The sequence below is a fragment of the Desmodus rotundus genome, chromosome 6 (assembly GCF_022682495.2).
Source record: "Desmodus rotundus isolate HL8 chromosome 6, HLdesRot8A.1, whole genome shotgun sequence".
Classification (NCBI taxonomy): domain Eukaryota; kingdom Metazoa; phylum Chordata; class Mammalia; order Chiroptera; family Phyllostomidae; genus Desmodus; species Desmodus rotundus.
The window spans coordinates 55,652,557-55,676,779 of record NC_071392.1 but is presented as its reverse complement, the minus strand read 5'-3'; the positions used below and the strand labels follow the sequence as shown (position 1 = coordinate 55,676,779).

The 24,223-nt window shown below is 42.3% G+C and overlaps 1 protein-coding gene across 3 annotated transcripts in view; it reads left to right on the top strand.

Moving 5' to 3' along the window:
• Positions 1-17,163, top strand: part of GLI3 (GLI family zinc finger 3) — a 298,462-nt gene extending 281,299 nt beyond the window's left edge. For 2 of the 3 annotated variants that reach the window (XM_053926573.2, XM_053926575.2), the window contains 4 exons: positions 760-924; positions 6,080-6,370; positions 10,570-10,897; positions 11,648-17,163. In XM_053926573.2, coding sequence (XP_053782548.1) covers positions 760-924; positions 6,080-6,370; positions 10,570-10,897; positions 11,648-13,971 — 3,108 coding nt within the window. In that variant the 3' untranslated portion in view covers positions 13,972-17,163. The remainder of the gene's footprint in view (positions 1-759; positions 925-6,079; positions 6,371-10,569; positions 10,898-11,647) is intronic. The other variant, XM_053926574.1, reaches the window with a different exon arrangement.
• The last annotated feature ends 7,060 nt before the right edge of the window (positions 17,164-24,223 follow it).

Below are 24,223 nucleotides of genomic sequence, written 5' to 3'. Positions count from 1 at the left end.
AGATAGAATGAGGACTCAGGCTATGACAAAGCTGAGGGGTGAGGGTCCATCACCCCTTTTTCTATAGTCCTCTAAGTCCTTCCCTGATGGGCCCCCTCGTGACTGTGCCTGCCTTAGGTTGTCCCTCCTTGAGGAATCTTACCCATCATTGACTATCCAGCCATCCTCCAGGAGCCAAGCAGAGTGAAGTAAAGGGAGTGGAGGCTGTGCCCCTGCCAAGAGGATAAGTTTTGTTTCCTTAGTGGCTTATGATCCCAAGGTCTTTTTACTCAGCCTTAGCCTTGGGGGGTTATAGCTTATGAAACCAGGCACAGTAGTTCCCAACAGCCTTCTTTCACTGAGATGCAAGCCAGGCACACTGGATACTGCTCAGCTCCAATATTTTATATTTTAAAAGCTCTTTATAAACACGATCAAATTCCACGCCTTTGTATGGACACAAAGCCATATAATGAGCTTTGTGCTGAATCTGAAATCAGTGGGAATTTGAGATCAATGAAAGATAATGAAACCCATTGTCTACAGAGTGGTCTCTTAAGAAAGAAATCTCCTGGACTTTTACTAGCACTGAAAATGGTTTCTCTCAAACTGCACTGAGCCCCAACTGAATCCCAATAAATGAGGAGTTTAGTGGACTTTTGTTCCTTGATTTTGAAAAGCTATTGACCCTTAAAATGTCAGTCTTCCATCAACTTTGAGGGAATGTTAAGCCTAAGCTGCTATTGTGTGGAATAATCCAGATTTACTTGTTGTCTTCAGTTTGAAGGTTGCACAAAGGCCTACTCGAGACTAGAAAACTTGAAAACACACTTGAGATCGCACACTGGAGAGAAACCGTATGTCTGTGAGCATGAAGGTTGCAACAAGGCTTTCTCAAATGCTTCTGATCGTGCCAAGCACCAAAACAGAACACATTCCAATGAGGTAAGACTCCCCCATGGGACACACTGGGGGCCCAGAGTTTGTGGGTAGAAACAATGAGCCTTTGCAGAGACTACATGTGGAGAGGTAAGCCCATTCCATTCTATTTCCTCTTGATCATTCCCAGCATGAGTGAACACTGATGCTGCAGGTGAAGGCTTGGGGCCTTTGAGGTAGGGCTGAACACTGGGCCTGGTTTGGAGAATAATGCAGATGAAGAAGGAACTGCTTAAAACCCCTGGCAAGCATGTTTCACTACATTCAGAACTGCTCTCTACTGGTCAAACAGTAGGAACATTTAACTTGAAATTCTGTCCACTTGCTGCTGGGCCTGGAATAATAGGAATCCATGAAAAGGATGACCCTGTGAACACCAAGGAGAAATTTGGAAGCAACATGTTGACAGCTTACAGCTTTCCACTGAAAGGACCACTTTCATTTGCTTTCTTTAGGTGGTATCTTCAGATGCATTGTATCAAAAAAAGACTTTGACAGAGCAACCAGCCTTGGCTAAATATATATGATTTCCAAACATTCTAAATTCCAATGGATCTTGAAAGGTATTCTCAGAAACTCAGAATGGTTTCTAGTTAGTTATTTAACATACTGAGTAAAGCTTCATGGTTAGTGGGTGGTCCTGTTGTGGTATTGTTATTTTTAGGTAGTTATCCCCTCAAAATTTCAGAGAAACATAAGAATAAAAATGATTTCAATGTTGCTTACATGTTAATGCATGCTTTACAGTAGATCTCCAACTTCTCCTTGAAGATCTAGCTCAAATTCTATGAACCTTGTCTTGAATGAATCCAGAGATTAACAAAATGGTTCCCACAATTTTTGTAGAAATAGGAGAACTAACTAGGATTTGTTAATATGAAATACAGTTCTACCCCACAAAGTAATATCACCATCATTTTGCTTGAAATGTAAGAAGTAAAGAAAGGAGCATTTTGACCTTGGCATAGCTGTCTCCTGACCTCACAAGGTGCCATCAAAACCCTTCATGATCTTCTAGATGGAGGGTTGAGAGAATCTGCTTAAAAACACTGTGCCATCAGCTCATTGGCCATTGACTTCCAGGTGGCAAAGATGGTCCTCAATGAGTTTCTTGTCAGCAGAACTGAAAGAGCAAAAATATCTCTAATGAAATCAACCACACTCTCTAAAAGGCACACTGACATGCAGGTACACATAAACAGAGTCCTTTTAAAAAGTTTGTGGTGAATAAAGAACCATCATTTGGAATATCTTATTACTGATCAACTATTTGAAGATATTTTAGGAAAGATGCTGCATGTCCTTTTTTGTGTCAAAAATGCTTTTACCATGTGCAATAGTTACAGTGTAATCTGCTATACTTGTTTCATACAGAATTTTAGGGAGTCTAGAGTAGGCAAATCCACAGAGTACTAGAGTAGTGGTTGGCAGAGGCTGGGAGTGGGGATAGAAGTGACTGCTAATAGGTACAGGATTTCTTCTTCGGATGCTGAAAATGTTCTGGAATTTGATAGTGGTGAAATTTACACAACATTGTGAATGTACTAAATGCCACTGAATTATGCAACTTTCAAAAAGATTATTTTTATGATATATGAATTATATCTCTACTTGAAATGTTTTAGGGGATTTGAGTAACTTAGAATTTAATTAATATATTCAACTATATTCAACATATTTAAGTATAGTTTTCACTAGAAATTTAGACGTTACTCATTCCTATAGATTTTAGGCCAAGTGGTCTCCTGTTATTGTGGAGAAATTTAGGTGGTGGGTATGTTAGGATTAGCAATGCACACATATAAACATACTGAGCTTTTTATCTTTTCATGGACTTAAAACATGTGCACATACATGTTTGCTATAATTGTGTTATAGCTGAGCTTATATTCTGTGAGGTAAAAAGTGCCGTGCTGTATGAGAGTTTAATATCTGTTGTGAAATTTAAAGGTATCTTGGTTAATATTATTTTTACCAATATTAAACAATTTTAATATAATTGTTTAAAAATTTTCCTATTACAGTTGACATACACTATTGTATTAGTTTTGTGTATGCAACATAGTGATTAAACATTACAAAGTCATCACCCCAATAAATATAGTACCTGTCTGATGCCAAAGTTGAGAGATTTACCTAAATTAATCAAAATTGACCATCAACGTGTAAATAAAATTTTATTCTCAAACATAAATTATTTTTCTCTGTTCTTTGTACAGGGATTGTCCTTGCATATAAATGACGGACAGTTTCAGATACACTAAAATTAAGTTTGTCCAGGAAATCCAGATGTATATAATCTCACAATCCTAAATAAATCTAGATGTCTTCTCTCATTTATTTGCTTTCTTATTTGCACCTTTATTGATTTACTAAACAAACACTGACAGTTAATGTGCCAAGCACTTTGCTGTTGCAGATACAGCAGGGAATACAGTGGCCTATAACAGGAAGGCAGTGATTCCCGTTTGAGGAAGCTAGTTCAGCACTCCTCTCCAGACCACGTAGTATGTTCCTCCCAAAGCCACACTAACCTGGTTCCCTTGAGTTCTGATTTAGTTCTGCCTCCCTCTCCAGAAAATTCCAGTGCCCCCTTCTTTCCTGTAGGAAATGTTTAGACCCCTTAAGCTTGTACCTGCTCTCAACCCAACACATGCCTGCTCTTGCAGTCTTGACCATTTATCATAGTGACCATGAATGGAACCTTCCAGACAGCCTGTGCTTGAACAGTTATGTCCACATGCATGAAGTGGTCCTGCTGCTGACCTTTGCTCAGGTTACTTCTCTTCTTTTGCATCCTCTGGCCCTCATTCTTATCCCTCAGAATCTTGTATTCTTTCAAGATACAACTACAATGCCTCCTACTAATAAAAGTACTATTTATTGAGAATTTACTTTGTGCAACACATCGTGGTAAGCACATTGTGTACATTATCTTATTTAACTTTTACAATGGCCCAATGAGCTGGGCATTCTACCCAAGTATAGAAATTTAATGCCTCTCATGATCATCCCAAGTAAAATATGATTCCCCTCTGCTCATATCCTTCTGTAACATTCACACTTTGTATCGTAGATAATTACATGCTTATTTGAGATCAAATCCCATTGTATATAACTTTGTGTTCAGAGAGTCTTACACATAGCAAGGATTATTAAATGTGTATTGAAATTTTGGGGGGAGGTAAATTTTACAAAATCAGTACAAAGTCAGTACAAAAATTACTTTTACAAAGTATCTTTGAATGCAGTGAGTCAAAAAGGTACCAACCATGGAACATCCAGGACAGGAAATGTGCGTATGTCAACTCAGAAAAATTGGTAACATTTACCTTCACCTAGTTATATTTCACTTTAGTCATTGATGACAACAAAATTTGGGGGCTAAACTACATAATTGAGTTAATGTGTTTTGTTGCAAAACCTACGCTTCCTGAACTTGTATGGATTTTTGCAGGTGGATAATGCATATGTTCACACACAATGGCACCTGGGCACACATGTATGTGCTGCTGTTCCTGGAAATTCAGGAGCTGACAAACATTTGTAGAGTCATTCCACTTATAGCTGGTCCTCATTTCCAAGAGAATCCATAGTATCCACATGCATATATTTTGGGGAAGAGTAGCTCTTTAAACATGTGATGCTGGTCTGGCTTTGTGCTCCCTGCAACCCCCTTCCCAACCTTCCCTCAATTCCCGTACATCTGCCCCATGCATCCCAGTCTGTCTGCTGATGGAGCAGCCTGTCATAGCAGTGCAGAGAGCAAGCCCAGGGCCAATGGCAGAATACTATAAGGTAATAGCACTAATTGTTGGAGCCAATCTTCTGTCTCTAATGCATAGAATTTGATGTGATTATTTCACTAAATTTCATATGTACATGTATGGCTGCAAATCACAGGAGCTCCTGAATAGAAGTAATTCATAGTTAATGGGAATTATCTCTACCCGAAAGAATCTCAAATTTGGAGGTGAAGTCTCTCAGGATAATTTTCAGAATCTTTGCTTCACTACATTAGGACCTTTCATCATTTTAGATAGCACTCAGTCTGTTCTTAGGCTTTTAGTGAAAATGCATCTTTTAGACACATACATTGTATAAAATAGGGCATCTTTTTTTTTAATATAATGGATGCATTATATTAATCATGCTTTTTATGACTGTAGCTTACCTGTAATAGTTCATAATAGTTCATTTTCTGGTATATATATGTATTTTTTCCACATTTATATAAGCATCCATGAATATGTTATATTTCAAGCCAAGTAAACCAAATCATAATTCTGATATTGGTCATGAATACAATTCCAGCAGTTCTATAATTTGAGTAAATATTCAGCTGTAAGCATCTGTATTTTATGTGACTCTATCTATAGGCTTGATCACTGGCCCATGTAGAAAATGAAATTAACATGAAATTCTTTATACACCTAGTCCTCAGGAGCAGGGCCTAGACCAGGAATCATCATCTCCAGAACACCATCCAGTAGCCCTTTTCAGGTTACAAGTGAGCTTTCATCTAACAGAATTTTATGAGTTTGAAGGTCAGAAAGGTTCTGGATATTCTGAGCCCTGACCATCCCCACAAAGTTATAATACTACCCAAAGGAACATATTTTAGTGATACCTAACATGGAAGAGTCTATAGGAAATTTTTTATGCCTGTGTATAAAAAGCACATTTTCAAAGGAGGTAGAATGAGAACTAGAACATCCATAAGAAAGTTTTTTAAACATACTCTCCCAAAAGGTATGTAATATATGCATTCTTCTGATTAAATCATGGGTATCTTTTATTCCTTTTTCTGTCATCATCATCATCATCACCATCAATGTCATCATCAAATATCACCTACTGTGACACCACGATACTTCTTCCTACTCAAAGGATAAATGTTTCCAAGATTATAAATGCAATTTTTATGTTCTTAGCACTTTCTAAAACGGTATTGTCTTAAAGCTAAATTCTATAGACCCCGGACAATGTTCAAATGGCCTTTTTAAGCCTTTCTATCATTTAGAGGCATTTGGACACCTCAAAGCTTTGCGAAAGTGCTTTTAAAGAATTGAAAATATAATGAGCAACCACAGGAGACTGTTGGGCTGGGCATAATTACTTTCCTAACAATTGGTTATTTCATTTTCATGCCATTTGGTAGAAACCATATGTGTGCAAAATCCCAGGCTGCACTAAGCGCTACACAGACCCAAGCTCCCTTCGGAAACACGTGAAGACAGTGCATGGTCCAGAGGCTCATGTTACCAAGAAGCAGCGTGGGGACATACATCCTCGGCCCCCACCCCCACGAGATTCTGGCAGCCATTCACAGTCCAGGTCACCCGGCCGGCAGACTCAGGGAGCCCTTGGTGAGCAGAAGGACCTCAGCAACACTACCTCAAAGCGGGAGGAATGCCTCCAGGTGAAAACGGTCAAGGCGGAGAAGCCCATGGTATGTCATTCACTTTCCTTCTGATTTTCCCAAAGCCATCCTAGGTCATTTCAAAGAGCAAGAAAGGGCATAGACTGTCCCCATTCTCACTGCATTAAGCTATCTGATTGAAGGAGGTCAGGAGTTCAGTCAGGACATGGATTGCTTACTCAAAGTTGCTCTGCATAGAATAGCTCAGCTCCAAAAAGAGTTTCAAGGTTTCCTTAATGGTTTCAAAATTGATCTGCAGCCATACCATCTTGTGGCAGGTAAAAAGACACAATTGTCTGCATTTCCAGTATAATGTAGAAAATCATTCTTTGGGTTTTTCTGTAAACAGGTTTTCTGTCTTCTTTGCCCTGGAGATGCCAAGATAAATAAACCATAGTCCCTATTTTTTAGGGTTTTATAGTTCATTGGGATATGTGGACCAAAAAACAAATACAGTTGGGGCTCTAACACACATCTGTGTAAGAGCATTTAAGACTAGAACTAACCATCAGGGAAACTCAAGGGTAAGATGTGGAAGGCAGAAGCAGAGATGGCTGCCAAGTTCAGCATTCAGGAAGGAAAGAAGCAGATAGATCCTGGCATAGCTAAGCACTAGCCATGGGACTCCAGAGCAGTGTACAGTATAGTAAAACATGGTGAGGATCTAAGGGGTTGTGTTTTGCTGCTGACTTTTTAGAAAACACAACTCTAGTGCCAGTCTAGAGATTAGCTTGGTAGACTGAACACAACTTTTGCAGTGGTACCTGAACCAAGGAGGCGTGGAGAGCAAGAGAGGGAGTAAAAGGTCAACAGCAAAAATCTTTATGGTTTAGTGACAAATAGAATGTATGGATTATGCCACTGTTACAACTCCTTTCAAACTTCATTTTCTTTATATAGTATCTGCCATAATAAAATATCTAAGCTTTTCCAATAGAGAACAAGAAAAACAAAAAGAGAGCTATCAGAAGACAGTACATTTCTATTTGTACATATGTTTAATGAAGTCAGTTCTGTGAATGTGTTGGGTTCTAGTCTGTCATTCTCTGGAGGTGGAACAGAAGTTACATGCTTAGACTTCTAGACTCATGGAAATGGTCAGACAGGCAAATTTATACTCAGTTTAAGGAAGCATTTTCTTAAAATTAGAAAAGTGCAGCAATTGGAAAGACACCTATGAATTTCTGAATGATGTCACCGTATACAGCAGTACATATGGGCAGGAAATAACTTACATACAATTCCAGAATTAATGGAGTAGAATTTAATGACTTACTGAATTTTAATGCCTTACTGAGTTTGTGAGTCTTAATGACATTAAGTCTAACCACAAATAATGCAAATAATGCAAATTTATCATCATTTCCCAGTGGGTAGCTATACTGTGCTTTTAAAAAGCACCTTCATAAAAAGTTTACATACATATTGTGACTGATCACCGTACTTTAGTCAGGTCATAAACTGTGTTTTATACACTTTTTCTTGGGTGCACAGATCAACTTCCTAAAATAAAGTCCACCTGTGTGATAATAATGCAGAACATTTCAACAGTTTATCCTCAAGTGTTTAATGAAACAGGAAAGTAAATTTGTGGTCTCTTAGATTATGTCCTTGAAAGACAATGATTTATGATGTTAGGATATTCTAAGAACCCAGAATCTCTTGTACCTTTAATGTATATACCTGGCTCAAAACAACTTGTTACCTCTTCTCCAAATACTCGTTATTTAAAAAGAAAATTGGTACAAATGACAATCTATAGTGATTGATTCAGTGCCATCTGAGATGTCACAAGATGTACAATATTTTACATAGTAACTAAATCAGAGAGACATGGGGCCAGAAGATGTCACAGAGGCTGAGACTAGGCCATGTTTTGTAGGTGAGGAAACTGAGGCTCAGTGATGTTAATGTGAATTAGTCAAATTTCCATAAGGAAGATTATTATGTATGTATATGTACACACACTTACAGATATAGGTAAATATCTTCAAAGACATTTACTAATGCACGAGATTTACATTTCTAATATTCTTTCTGCAAATTCCTATCTTTGATCATCATGCTAAAAATTAAATTTTTTCTTCTTTTTTCTTATTAATCCAACATCCCTTCTGTGTAATCCTCCTAAATGTCTTGTTCTCACTTCCTAAGGACAGTGGGTAATAAGGTGAGGGAATTTTGGCTTCTTTTTTGTTCTGCTTTTATTTTAACATTTAATTTTTATTAATCTCATATTCTTTATTTTTTATGCTTTGTGATTCCATTGGTAGTGAATGTAGATACGTTTCAAACATAGAAGCACTGTATTTTGAACATCTAGCATGTGGAAATGAGTTAGATGGTGAAATTCATTGTTCTATTTGTCTAGGTTTTCATAATAAATCACACTGGGGCCAACCAAGCAGATGTCCCCAAAGACTAATTACTGTACTAACTTGTATAAATCCAGACCAGACCTGCACCACCTTCTTTGAGGAAGATCTGGATACATTTTTTTTTTTTGTTAGCAATGTCATCTATATTTAAATATCTGAGCTCCTTTAAGCAGTTTTCTAATTGTAAGTGCATTTGTTCCTTCTTCCATGCCCTGTGGAAGTATGTGTCTGCATGTGCTTGTGTACATGCACAGTTTCACATTTGCCCACACTCTGACTTGACCACCCAGAGTGAAGGGTATCGAAAGTCCCAGCTGCTCCAAGAACCTTGGAACAAGTATCTGGCACACCAAGACTGCTGAAGCAAAAACTTAAGCAAAGCTTCATGAACTTATGGTCAAATTTGTGTTTCTCACTTTGCTCTGCTTGGTTGCCCAGGACAGATTTATTGTATCATGTGGCACTCACTTGATAAATGTTCATTTGCTTGGGTGTCTGTGCTGTGGTGGCAGAAGAAGTGTAAACTGTGTCCCAGACGCCCTCCTGACTGCACTGCATCCCACCTGAGATGACAGCAGTCTGTAGTTGAGTGTGTGTGCTTGTCCCTCCTCAGAGAATCTGCTGTCTAGGCTGCGGTCAGGTGCAGTGGCCAGAGCACCACTGGAGAAGGTGCTGCAGAGGGATGAAGCAGTGCTGGGCCTGCTGGTGGTACCATTGACTTTGTGACTTTGGGCGGTCACTCAACTTCTCTGAACATCACTTTTCTTATCTGTAACAAAAAGATTATGCTGTTTATCAACCAGGGCACTAGTGGAATTTTAGATGGAACAGTTGTGGGTTATGCTGCTACTCACTGCGGGCCATTTTCTATGGAGCTCCCAAGACATGAAGGCAAGGAACTTTCTACTCTGCATTTGCAGGAGCCCCAGTATGGGCCTTTCACTGATTGAGAACCAGTGGACTAGGTTAAGTTCCCATCTAGATTAAGTTCCCATCTAGTTCCCATCTAATTGTCTTACACAGATGCCTGATTGTCCTGGCAAAATTCTGGGGGAACACCAGACTTGAGGTGGCTTTGACTTGAAGTCTCTCTTTCCCCTTTAGGTACAGCAGAATCTAAGTAATTGAATTTTTACTTCTTACAATTTGCTTTACCCACACCTGGCTTGGGTTCTGTAAAGTAGGAAAATGTAGAAGAAAGGGGAGATATTACAAAAAGCTTGGGAAACTAGCCCTGAGCAGCTTCGAAAGGCTGTTGTTGGGGAGGAGGTAGTAGGTGCTTCTGGAACATGTCTTCCATGTGTATATTAGCCCAGCAAAAATGAACCCAAGGACTGAAGCCACCTGGGATAGTGATCACTAATGCGCTCTGAGCCAATCTGTTACTATGACCCAGGCTTTCTTTTTTACACTTAGTGTGCTTTCAGGGCTTCACACTTACTTCACACAACAATCTCTAAGATAAATAACTTCCTCATTTTATAGATAAGGAAACTGAGGCTTAGAGTGGCTAAGTAATTTGCCCAAAGAATAAAGTCATGGAAGTGATGGGATTAGAACTCAGGAGGTGTGTTTGCAGAGTTGACATTTTGGACAGGCTTCCATGATTGTTACCATGCCAGTCACACCACTTATAGCACTCTCTACTATCCATTGCTCCCCACTGAACACCCACCTGGCGGTCTGTCAGTCACTGTGGTGGAGGGAGGCCACCTCCATTTGCCAGAACATAGTTCTCATTCAACCCACTGAGTGTTCTGCAGGTCTTGATCTATGTTATCTCTCATTATTGGCTCCCTTTTCTTTTTCCTTTCCAGTAACATTTCTTTTCTTTTTTCCTGACCCTAACAGACATCTCAGCCAAGCCCTGGTGGTCAGTCTTCATGCAGCAGCCAACAGTCCCCCATCAGCAACTATTCCAACAGTGGGCTCGAGCTTCCTCTGAGCGATGGAGGAGGTGTGGGAGACCTTGGTGCCATCGACGAAACCCCAATCATGGACTCAACCATTTCCACTGCAACCACAGCCCTTGCTCTGCAAGCCAGGAGAAACCCAGCAGGGACCAAATGGATGGAGCATGTAAAACTAGAAAGGCTCAAACAAGTGAATGGAATGCTTCCACGACTGAACCCCATCCTACCACCCAAAGCCCCTGCGGTCTCTCCTCTCATAGGAAATGGTGAGTTCTGTGTCAGGTCCCTTGTCTGCTCAGGGTTTTCTGTTATTTAATTAATTTATTTATTTTAAAGTAAAACTGTGCATGACTCATATTCTGATGGTGAAATCATAATTATTAGACCAGGTAGGGAAATCCCAGCAGTGGAGGCACCTGTGGTCAGTACCTGTGTCTTGTTTCTACATCTAAAAATGGAAGGTTAGCAGCCACTTTACTGATGTTTGTCCAGTTCAAGTAAAGGCAAGCAGCCTTTTGCATTTTCAGCCCAAGTTAGTTTTTGCTTCTGAGATAACACTGAATGTCTGGATCACAACCCAAGGTTGATTCTCCCCAACCCACCACTCAGGTGTGTTACAGTTTCATAGGATGTCATAGGAAGCCCTGAGTGTGGACATGAAATCCTGGAATGCCTTTGGCCTGTAAACGTGCCTCCAATTCAGCACTGTGTGTACACCTTGGGCTTTTCATTCTGCCCTTGCACCAGACCTATGAGGAGCTTAACTGAGCCAGGCAGTCTTCACTCTTTTATTTAAACAAGGGTCCCAGAATTTTGCCTGTGAGCTTATAAATAAAGTTTTATTGGCCTCCAGCAATACCCACTACTTCTGGTGCTGCACAGCAGAGGTGGGCAGCTGTGACAGAGATTAGGTAGAGTAGGGAACTGAAAATTGTTACTACATGGCCCTTTAACCCTTTGTTGAGACCTGTTTTCTGTCATCCTCAAGTGAATTCATCTCTCCCACACTTTCTCAGCAGGCACCCAGCCTAGTAACAGCTGCAGTTTGAGTGGGCCCATGACTCTCCTCCCAAACAGAAGTGATTTTTCTGGGGTGGATGTCACCATGCTGAATGTGCTCAACAGGAGAGATAGCAGCACCAGCACCATCAGCTCAGCATACCTGAGCAGTCGCCGCTCCTCTGGCATCTCTCCCTGCTTCTCTAGCCGGAGGTCCAGTGAGGCATCCCAGGCTGAGGGCCGGCCCCAGAACGTGAGTGTGGCTGACTCCTATGACCCCATCTCCACTGATGCCTCACGGAGGTCCAGCGAGGCTAGCCAGTGTGACGGCCTGCCAAGCCTGCTCAGCCTCACACCGGCCCAGCAGTACCGCCTAAAAGCCAAGTACGCTGCTGCCACAGGTGGGCCACCACCCACACCACTGCCCAACATGGAAAGGATGAGCTTGAAGACCAGGATGGCCCTGCTTGGGGACGGCAGGGAGTCCATGGGGGCCCTGCCCCCTGTCCACCCACCCCGGAGATGTAGCGATGGCGGAGCCCACAGTTACAGCCGGCTCCCTCTTCTGCCCCAGGACACAGTGGGCCACGGTGTGAGAAGAGCCAGCGACCCAGTGAGGACGGTCTCAGAGAGCTTCTCACTGCCCAGGGTGCAGCGTTTCAACAGCCTAAATAGCTTCAACCCTCCGATTTTACCTCCATCCCTGGAAAAGCGTAACTTAGTGTTTCAGAATTACACACGGCCTGAGGGTGGCCAGTCCCGCCACTTCCACTCGCCTCCTTGTCCTCCAAGCATCAGTGAGAATGTCACCCTGGAATCCCTGACCATGGAGACTGATGTGAACCTGAACGATGAGGATTTCTTGCCTGATGACGTGGTACAGTACTTAAATTCCCAGAACCAAGCTGGGTATGAACACTTCCAGAGCACCCTCTCTGATGACAGCAAAGTGCTCCACAGGCCCAACTTGGGGAGTGGGCATGGTGACTTTGACCAACGTGGATTGCCAGACAGCCATGTCAACCAGCAGTACGGTGAGCTGGAGCAGCCCTGCCCTGAAGCCAGCAAAGCTGACCTGCCCATTCAATGGAACGAGGTCAGCTCTGGCAGTGCTGACCTGTCTTCCTCTAGGCTGAAATGTGGCCAGCGATCCACAGCTCAGCCAGCTCGAGCCTTTGGGTTATATAACAATATGGGTTCCCACCCACAGAATGCCTTGGGGAAAGGGGCTGGCCCAGCGGTGGTCTATCAGAACCTCGGGGAGCAGTGCAGTCCCTATGGTGGGCCAGAGCACCTGGTGGGCCACAATAGTGGGACTGGCACCAACAGAAATGACTTCCATGAACAGCCCTATAAGGTCCAGCCGTATGGGAACTGCCTCAACAGGCAGCCCAGAGTCCCCGGCTCACTCGACAGTACCTGTGGTGCTGGGATTCAAATGGCAAAGCTGAGAAGCACCACCATGCAAGGGAATGGGAGCCAGCCAGATTTTGGCCTGTCGGTGGTGCCCAATGAATCAGTTGGCAGCACAGTGAATGTCATGCCAATCCGACACCCAGTGGGACAGGGGAACTTGGCTCATCAGCTATTCAGCGACAGCATGCACCACCAGGGGGCAGGCCGCCTGGAGCAGCAGATGCCAGGGCAGGTTAGCGCTACCTCACATATCAATGTTTATCAAGGGCCAGAGAGCAGCCTGCCAGGGCCCCCCAGCATTGGGAGCCAGCCGTCAAGTTTGGCAGCTATCAGGAGCTACCTGCCGTGTGCTGGTTACGGAGGTGGCAGGCGCCAGGCTGTGCCAAGGGGCAGCCTCACTCTGCAGAACAGTGACACAAATCAGACCTGCAGGGTCAACGGCATCAAGACGGAGATGCAAGGGCAGCCCCATCAACTCTGTTCTAATGTGCAGAGTTACTCTGGTCAGTTCTATGACCAAACCATTGGCTTCGGTCAGCAGGACATGAAAACTGGTTCATTCTCTATTTCAGAAGCCAACTGCCTGCTACAAGGGGCCAGCACCGACAACTCTGAATTACTTTCCCCGAGTGCTAACCAGGTGACGAGCACAGTTGACAGTCTCGACAGCCATGACCTGGAAGGGGTGCAGATTGATTTTGATGCCATCATAGATGACGGAGACCATGCCAGCCTGATGTCAGGGGCCCTGAGCCCAAGTATCCTTCAGAACCTTTCCCATAGCTCCTCCCGCCTCACGACGCCACGAACATCCCTCCCATTGCCAGCACTGTCTGTGAGCACCACCAACATGGCCATTGGGGACATGAGTTCTTTGTTGACCTCCCTTGCGGAAGAAAGCAAATTCCTTGCAGTTATGCAGTAGGTACTAGGAAAAAAAGGACTGGCAACAAACATGAACATTTAGGAGTTGAGAAGATTAAATTTAGTCAGTTGGGCTGGTTTGTTTTTTTAGTTCTGTATGTATTTTAGCAATCTCATCTCAACTAACTGGGATGTGTTTCAAGTATATTCCTTTTATGGAAAAGGACTCTGGAAAACCCTAAAGTATTCTAGGGAGAAGCTGTCTTCCATTTCAGTTTGAGTCAGTATTGTTACACTCGAACCACCCTCTTTTTTAAATAACTGTAAGTCTGTCCCCTTTATTAGTAAACCATTGTACGTGTGTGATGTGCATGTTCTTTCTTTTCAAAGACAGGTCAGACGAAAGGATTTGACATGTTTCTCTGTTACTCAAAGGAAATTGGTGTTGGTATGCCTTTAACCAAGGGAGTAAATGTCCACCTTTTAAAATTTTCCTTTACATATGCTCAATGTTTGCTTTGTTTTTTGTTTTTCTAATTCCCACACTGGGCACAAGAATGGTTAGTGAGTGTAAGAACCTTTTGTGGGTGAACTGTAGCATAGGTCCTAGATTTTTGATGTGCTCCCATCCCTAGCTCAGTTCAGGGCATACTTTTGACAGTTGCCACAAGTAGAAATTTGGGGCTCTTGAAATTAAATAGTTTGCTCACAGTTTGGGTTTAAAATTCTTCCTGTCCATAGTATACGTTGGGGCAAGGGAGTACATCTTTATGGTCAGTTCTCAGTTATCTACTTTGCCTCCTCTCCCTCTTTCTTCATGAGAGTTAAGTGCCGCTCAGCATTCCAGGGAGAGAGAGGAAGCCAGCTGATGACACTCAGATACGTTGCTTCTTTCATCTGGTCTGGTAAGTTAGGTAGATAGTAGATGGAAGCTGTTGGGTAGAATTAGTTTGGGGTGTATTTATGGGTTTGCTGTATTTGTTGGTTAGTTCCATGTCTATCATTATCGTAGATAACTGAGAATTGATTATATGTAATTCTAAGTAGATAAGTATTTAAACAACACCACAGCTGTCTGTCATTAACATATGTTAACCCCACTATAGGGAAGGACTACTATTCTAAACACGCTATTTTCAGGGATTTATAAAATTTAGTTGTAACAGAAAGAACTCACATACAACAATAATTAGAATAAATTGCTTCAACCATTTCTGATATTTCAGAGACTAGGTAGGATGTTTATAGTTGTATGGATGTCCCTTTATGCCCTGTCTATTAAATTCTTCATCCACTTAAGAAGTTAAATGTTCTCTGCAGTTAGTCCTTAATGTGGGCTTAATCTGTCCTTTGTTTTAGATTAATACACTTAAATATTTAAAAAATGCAGCTACTTCCCGTGTGCTATAAGTACACATAAAAACATACTATGTGTGCACAGAGCACATAGATTATCTACCATTTCACTTTTTAAAAAATATACAAACTATTAAAATATTAACACCTGAGACTACTTGCTGTACTCTTCCCATTGATCTTGAAACTGGATTTATCCAAAGTGACTCATGGTTCAGTTGTGTGGCCTTTTCCCTTTATTACTTCCATTTAAATTAGCATTAGAAAGACAAAATCAGGTATAATAAAATATTATTAGATAATAGAACATTAGGACCAGCCCATTTTTCTGATGTTTATGTTCTGTCGGACCAAGTATCTCAGCGTGGAGGTAAACTTCCCTTTGGGACTTTGTGGTAAAACAATTCAGTTTGTCTTCAACTGAACGGATGTTCCTGAGATTACTAGAGGGCTGCTGAGATTTCTCCTTCACATCCTGCCATCGTCCCATGTGTAGCACCTTCTTTTAAATCAAAGGATGATCTGCTTTGGAACAGACCCCAGAAGTAAAACACAGCTACTGATCTGAGCTTAGTAGAGTCAAGTCTCTACCCCTTTTCAGTGGGAAAAGCAATGCTTTTTCTGGGTTCCTCAAACAGATCGTGATCGAGTCACAAAATCAGTGATCTGTTCCTTAAATCTTCTTTTTTCCAAGAACCTCAAAATCTCCAAGGCCTAGTCTTACCTTTCATGCTCTTGTGGTTTGGCCCAATCCCTGTCCTTCTCTGTCTGAGTTCTTTTCTCGTTATTGTTCCTGGATTTGACCTGCTTTTCTCAATTCCCCTAACTTCCTATGTCATGTTTGCTCCACATGGAAGGATGGACAGCTATTGGGATAAGCACTGTTGTCATCTTGTGTCTCTGCTTTTTTCCTTTGGTTTCAGATGATTCTCTGGGTTGCCCTGTTTCTTTGCTTTTTCTTTTCAAGTTAGATTTCCTTGCTACTGCCTTTAGATTTGCAGGAGACACTCATATTTCAACTCAATATGAGTGGCTTCTCTCAATCTGGAAATCTCAGGAGGATGGATCTGTTGTGATAGTCAGTAGTAGGAAGGTCTTTCGGGCTGTCCAGAAGTGTCTTGTCTGGACATGGATCTCTATAGGCTTGACATCTGTGGCATGACACTCTACCCCCCTCCCCAAGCCTCCTCCAACCTTCTCTCCACCGATTCACTGGTGTCGCATCCTACTTTATAACATAGGCTCATACATGGTATTCCTGTTTTACATCTTTGTTAAATGTTTTTGTATGTCAAACCATTTTGTTTTACTTACTTTCTAAAGAACTAATTAGACTGGCCTGCTCCTCATACCTTGGCTTATCCTCTTGAGCCACAATTTTGATTCTTATGATGTATGTGCCTTATTTTATGTTAATTGTGTCGATGCAAGGGACCATTTAGTGTTGCCCAATCAGAGCTCACTACTGTGGGCTTCCCAGCCAGCTGAGAGCAGATGATTGTAGCAGAGTCTGAGCTGTCTTGTAACCTCGTTTCCCATGTTGTTTTTAACTGATAGGAGGATGCTCTCTTCTGACAAGTTACTATTGTGTATCCTGCAGACATGTAAGATAAAATACAAGTTCATTTTTTTCACTTTTTTAGATTTTTAAAAAATAAAATGTGTAATCCTTTTTTAAAAAAGACATGTAAATACATTTAAGTATTGTAGGCATAGTGTCCGGACGTGGCCGGCCCCGGGCCCTCCTTACATCTTCTGCAGCTGGAGTGATGCCCCATGCCCACCTCCAGCCCAGGGTGGAGCCGTCACAGATGGACTTGACTTTTGCTTTCAGAACCACTTAGTCCTTTTGTAACAAAGAAAAAGAACAATGTTTCTTACAATGTCAATAAAAACCTCTTTGTACTGAAATGTTTAGTGGATTGGTTATTTACTTCATAGCTGAATGGAAACAATGCTTTCTTTGAAAAAGTCCAGAGCCTGTGATTGGACCAAACCCTTCACACAACAAGCCAAGTGGATTGGTGCTCTGAGAGCCAGATCCCTCATCCCTCAGGTGGAGAATGAGATGCTGACACACTTGTTGGTGGGGGTGAGGGCATGTACCTGGGCATACCACTTTTAACCATGACCATTTTTCTCAATGTTATTGCTTTGCCAAATTCTATGCAGATGAATGTAAATAACGTTTATTGGCTAACAACTTGTCCCTATTTTATATATTATCCTCTCTTTTCAAAGGGTTTAGAGTATAACACATATTAACAGAAAATCTGACATGGCATAAGTCTGGTTTTATGTGGCTTTTAATAACTGACCTCAGACAAATGTAAATGACTTAGCTCATCTGTCTTATATTTACTTTTCAATATTGTTCTTTAGGTTGTTGTAAAAGACTCCAGATGGGTCCCCTTCCTCTGTCTGAAAAGCAGCCAGTGTCCTGTGAGCCAGCAGCAAGGGCATTGGTAATCAGTATCTCAGGGCTACAGTGATGAGTGGAGCCCTTGTGCACTCACCTACATGGATGGGGGTACCTGCATGTGTCCCAGGGAGCCTCCCACCCCTCCTGTTGGTGAGGAAGGTCTCTCTTTTCTCTAGCAGGGCTGCTACAGTCATAGGGATGCTTCATGCTTTTCTAATTCACAAGGGAGAATTTTTCCCATAAATCCAAATTTATTTGCTTTCATAACTAGGTCTCTCACATAAGGTGTCCAAATGAATGCAGAACAAAAAAAATAGGAATTTATGCCCTGCCTTAGGTATAAATTTTTAGTTTACAAATATGTGTGCCATGTAGCAAGTCAGAATGAATAAGAAATGAGGCTAATAGGAAAAGGGGACATGGGGTACATGACACAGACCCCTACAAGTCCATGTGAGCAAGGCACACAAGTACATCTCACAGCTTTGTTTAAAAGATGCCTCCTGTAAAAGTTGCAGAGTTCGAGGTAAAATGGTAAAGCTGTAATCCATGTGATATAAAGATTTATTTTACGTAATTTTGGGAATTCAAAGGTGCTATGATACATTGCCCAAATAAGAATATAGAAGAATGGGTGGATAAACTAACCCACTGCCAAATTGTCATATTTATCCTTTTCTCTTCCAGGGTTTTCCGTTTATTTTCATGGTAGTGTCCCCTCTTTGGTTTTACTTTATTGTGTATTTACTATTCCAAATACAATCTAGGCTAATTCTTCCTTTAATTCTAACTTTTTAAATTGCATTTTACTAACATAGACCTAGTTTATGCCTCCTCTACTTTACTTACTCAACTTCTTCACAATTTTAGAAATAGTAATAGAACCCAAATTGCGTTTGTGCTTCTTTGCTTTCACACATCGTGTGACCACAGGCATTATTAGCCCATAGTCAGTCAAGAGGAGCATGGACTCTTAGGTTCTACAAATTCTCTCACCTATCTTTAATCTTCATATCTTCCCACAGTGCTTCCACCTTCCTCAACACCCAGTGGTAGGTTATGATAGTCCCAGCCTTTAGGGAACTTAGTTTTTCTGTGGAAATCACAGTTACATATCCCATTAATTCACAGCATTGCTGGATATCTAATATTCCATTCACATCCTTTGATAGGAACTGGAGACAGGAAGGTGAATAAAGCATAGTGTATCCATAAGCTTTGAACCCTGTAGTAGGGATGGACATAACCGCAGAATACAGTGGCATGCCATATGGAAGATGTTAAAGGGGAAGTTCTTTGTGGGGCATTAACCATCTCAAGTGCATATGGTAGGACCATTCAACCTCAGCATTTTGGGCCAGCTGATTCTTTGTTGTGGGGGACTCCTATGTACTATAGGATGTTTAGTGGCATCTCTGTCCAACACTCACTAAGATGCCAATAATACCCCCCCAACCCAAGTTGTAGTCAACAAAAATGTTTCTAAGGCATTGCTACATGTCCCTTGGGGAGAAAATGGTTCCAGGTTGAGAGGCTCAGATTTAAGAAATGAAAATAAAAGTAGAGAAAAACTGCAGGCAGGTACTCAGAAATTCATGTACAGACCCAAACTAGAGCGTGGCACGTGGGTGACAGATAAAACAAGTACAGCATGGAGAGGACTGAGGAATAAACCCCAAGGAGCCCTGTTTCCATGGACTAAGATAAGGGGTGAACACATATAAGGCAGACCTGCTAGGGGAGATGGAGGTCAGGAGGCAGGAGAGGCAGGGTGGAAAATTTCAGGAGGCCACCATTGTCAAAAACAACAAGTAAATCTAACAAAAACAACTGAAAAACCCTGGTTTTGAAGATTAAGAGAGCCTGGGTGACCGTGGGGTAGCATTTTTCTGAGGGGTGGTTGGGAACAGAAACCAGAGCACAATAATTGAAGATCAGACAACACAATACAAAGGGGATATAGTGGCTTCTTTCAAATGGCATGCCATATTTCATTACATTCAAGATGCCACCAATACTGACACATGTCACTCCATGTTCCTGTTAAGAAAGAAAAAGCACTGCAATTAAGCTATGACACAATACTTCCTGTCCTGTACCAAGGTGAGAAAAATGCACCTTGAAGGGTAAGAAATAAATATTTCCAAGGGAAAGCAAAGAGATAGTGGGTCAGAGAGAGAGAGATGGATTTTTGTTTTGATTGTTCCCCTTCCTTCTCTCCTTCCCTCCCTCTCCCCTTCCTTCTTTCCTTGCTTCTTCAATGCAAGATGCTTAAGCGTGAATCACCTAATAAGAAAGAGACAGAAGATGGGAGGTGGTTTATGTTGAGAACAGAGCAAGCCTCTGAACCAACTGGATTGTGGGCTCTGGGATACAGGGGAGGGAGATGAGCATGAGGCAGGTTTTGACAATGTGTGGAATGGGTACAGGAGGTCAAGAAAGCTGGGGGGACTCAAAGGTGACGTACAGCTCTGAAGATGCCAGTGGGGTCTGGCCTATGTCAGGAAGGACAGTGAGCATGAATGAGTGAAGAGTGAGGAAAAGAGTGGGTGACAGGAAAAAGAACGTGAAGCAGAAAGTAAAACAGACTTCTGTGTCCCTGTGGGATCCCAGTCGGATTTACTGGGCATAAGACTCAGGTGGAAGATTATTTTTATCTTTTCAGGGAAAATAACTTAAAAATACATTTTGTCAGTGGTTGTGGCAGCATGTGGAAAGAAGGGAGAGTGGGGGAATGCCCTTGGAATGGCACAGGCTACTTTGCTCCTAAGGAAGCAGGAGAGTAGGCAAGCAAGGGCCATGGTGGACTCGGCCCCAGTTTCTTTCCAGCCCCCATGAGGGGGGCTTCAGCCAGCCCTGCAAAGGCCCAAGGTAGTGGGGTTCCTGGGGAGGACCAGGCGCCATAGTCAGGGCTTTCTGTCACTGGCTCTTCACCAAGTAGGCAAGAAACTTCATTGGAATTCCCAATTAATAGTGCTTCGGGGGTTATTTTGTTTATTTGAAGTTACATTACTGTTTAATAAAGTAACAGGCTAATGACTCAGTCTTACCTTTGCTTCCACCTGTGGCAGCCCTGCAGGCTCTGCTCATACCTTCCTCCTACTCTGGTTTCTCTTCTGCTTTCACCTTCCTCGTGTGGCCGAGTGAGCAATGACAGTGGCCTGGCAAATCTGTGGCCAATCAGAAAGGAGTTCCAGCAGTGCTAAAAGGGGGCTAACCTTGCCTGAGGACCCTCCCCTGGGGAGAGAAGCAGCTGTGGACTGGTGGAGCATTAGCAAGCAGGGAGGCAAACTGCCTGGATTGGCTTTACTTCTGCTCTACTGTGTTTCACAGGCTTCTTGCTGAAGCTCTAGCTACAGAAAAACTTCCTAGTCACTCCAATTAGACACAGCAGAAACACTATCTTTTCCCTGCTTTTGAAAAAGGTCTAGTCTTGGAATGTGTGCTTCTGATGCTAGTGGTAAAAGGTATATCGCAGCAGTCACCTCTCCTCTGGTTCTCTGCATGAACCACTGAAGTAACCCTCTGAAATGTGTGTCTGGTATTATTTAGGACCCAGTGCATCTCTCCTGGTGTTCTGCTGGTGCCCTGAGTAACAATGGAGAGCTTATGAAGCAGAGGTTTACCGTCTCTGAGGTCAGGGGAAGAGGAGGCAGGAAGAGAACCAAGTAACCTACCTGTGAAAACCTCAGCTCATGTAAAGGCCCCTAAAAAGAGGGAAAGAGGAAGCTGCCCTTGGGAGTAGCCAAGCAACCAGTGGAGTTTGAATCCTCCGTACCCCAGATCAGTGTTCTTCCGGTACAGCTGTGAAGCTTCAGGCTCTCAGAAATTCTAGGGCCCAGATGTGATCCGTACTCAGAAGTTTGACTGCAGCTCTGCTGAGCTGGCAGTTGCAGGCCCCCAGCCCTCAGGGTGTGCAATGGCCAAGTACACTGAGGTGAGATACACTGCATTCCCACAAGACAGGGAGGAAGCCAGCTGGCATAGGATTATTGAACAGTCAAGCCAAGGAATTTTGTTGCTGTTTGGAAAGAGAGGAAAAGCTAGCTACCTCCCACCTCCTCTTCCCCTGCTGAGGTTAAGAGATGGAGGTGAGCCAGGGCACTGCAGACTACGCAGAAAGAACAGAGCTGCTTCACTAACTATCAAGATAAGGTTCTGTGTCTCCAGTGAGTCAATTGGATTTTCATTTGAAGGTTATTCTGACATCCCCAGATGTTTTACCCAAAAGACACCTAGATGCATTTCCCAGACGTAATTTTTAAGTAAGTATCAAACTTGATAGGCAAGAAAAATAAAATTGGCTGGCAAACAAAACAGCCCAGTGTGTATGTCACACTCCCCCCACCAGACCCCCCAAGATACCAATCCCTTCGAACAGGTCCCCCCCCCCCACCCCCCCCCCCCCGATCCCCTCTTCAATAAGACAGTCCCTCCCCCTGTACCTTGAATAATAATATCTCAGGCTCTCTGAGTGACTAACAGTTACAGATTCATTGCACAAGTATTTTGTTTCAAAAATTAAAAAATTTAAATGACAGTTTATATGCAGTATTATATTAGTTTCAGGTGAACAACATAGTGATTAAACATGTATAAAACTTACAAACTGATCATCCTGGTAAGTCTAGTACCCATCTGACACCATACCTAGTTATTACAGTATTATTGGCTGTATTCCCTATTCTGCACTTTACCTCCCCATGACCCTTTTTATAACTGGCAATTTATACTTCTTAATACCTTTTTTTTTTTTTATCCATCCTTCCAAACCCCTCCCATCTGGCAACCATCAATTTGTTCTCTGTATATCTATGAGTTTGTTTCTATCTTGTTGGTTCACTTATTTTTTTTTTATTCCACATATAATTGGTATCACATGGTATTTTTCTTTCTCTGTCTCACTTACTTTACTCAGCATATTACCCTCTAGGTCCATTGATGTCACAAATTACGAGATTTCATTAATTTTTATGGCTGAGTCATATTCTGTTCTACCATAGATCAGTGTTCTTCTTCTTCCATTTGTTTATCGATGGATACTTAGGTTGTAAATAATCGCATGGCCATTCTTAGCCCTGCTACTCAAGAAACTCATTGCTCTGTGAACAAACTCCACCCCATCTCCAGCACCTGCCATTTGACCTACATACTTCCAAACATGAAGTCATGAAACATCGTGATAAATATTTCCCCTAAAGTTCATGCAAAGAAAAAACCCAAATAATCCATTCAATCTCCCTTCCCCTTGAGCATAGATAAATGTGTCACTTGAATGGAGGAAACGGCATGACCCTTTCTCACCCACCTCTGCTCCATCTACAGGCCAGTTGCAAACAACACTCTCTCCAAAAGCCTCTGAGGCATTGGGGGAAAGAACAGACTGTTCCATTGATCTAAAGACAGAAGGTCAAGGAACAGCTTTTCCTTAGGTTGCCTTGACCTAGGGTGTCTTCACTTGTTGTTCAGTTTTAGATGATTTAGTATCACTTCCCACCATTCCAACTGAACACCCAATAGCTTCCAACATGGCAATGATCCAGCTTGTTTGAAATGCATTCTGAGACTATACTAAAGCAAGTGGCTTTAACATTCAGCTAAAAGGAATGTTTGTGCAAATAAGTTGCTTTTAATCCATCTCTGCCAGCCATGTATGCCAGGATTCTAGTTTCATTCAGACGCAGGGTCTCCCTTTCAAAGAAGGATGCAAAGGGGGTGCCTGACGCCATCACCAGCTGGTATCCTGCAATTCAGTGTTGACATTCTCCACCTGGATAGTGATGCTGGAACAGGCTCCCAAGTTAAAAGCTCAGTCTTCCATAAGACTGCCCCCACCTCAGAAGCCATCCTCAAGTTCAGCGGTTCCCAGGCCACTTGCACTTCCGACTGATTGGCTACAAATTGGGGGGTTTCCAAGAGTCTCTTGGGTCAATAATTCTGTAGAAGCACTCACAGAACTCTGGAAAAAGTGCTATGTGTATGTCCACAGTTTTATTATAAAGGATGCAACTCAGGAATAGCCAAATGAGAGGATGCATAGGGCAAGGTCTTGGGAGGGCCCTGAATGCAGAGCTTCCGTGTGAAATCAGGTCCTCTCACCACCTTCTGGACACATCAGTGTGTTCCCCAATCAGGCAACTCTAGTGAATCTCAGTGTCCAGAGGTTTCACTGGGGGTTCGTTATGTAGGCATAATTGATAAAATCACTGTCCATGTGATTCAACAAAAATTTCAGCCCCCTTCCCCTCCCCAGAGGTCAAGCTGGCTCAGAGTCTCAATCCTCTGATCATGTAGTTGGTTCCCCTGATGACCTGCCCCCATTCTGAAGCTACTTAAGGGCCACCATGAGTCACATTATGAACATAACTCATGTGTGAGTCAAGGAGTTCATGAATAGCAAAGACACTCCTATCATGGGAGGTCCCAAGGGTTTATAAATGTGACCCAAAGTTTTATTGTAGTACAAGTGACTTCTCTTTGGAAAAGTCCAGACTGAGAAAGGGGAATGAATGGAACCAAGATGTGAGTAGAGCTT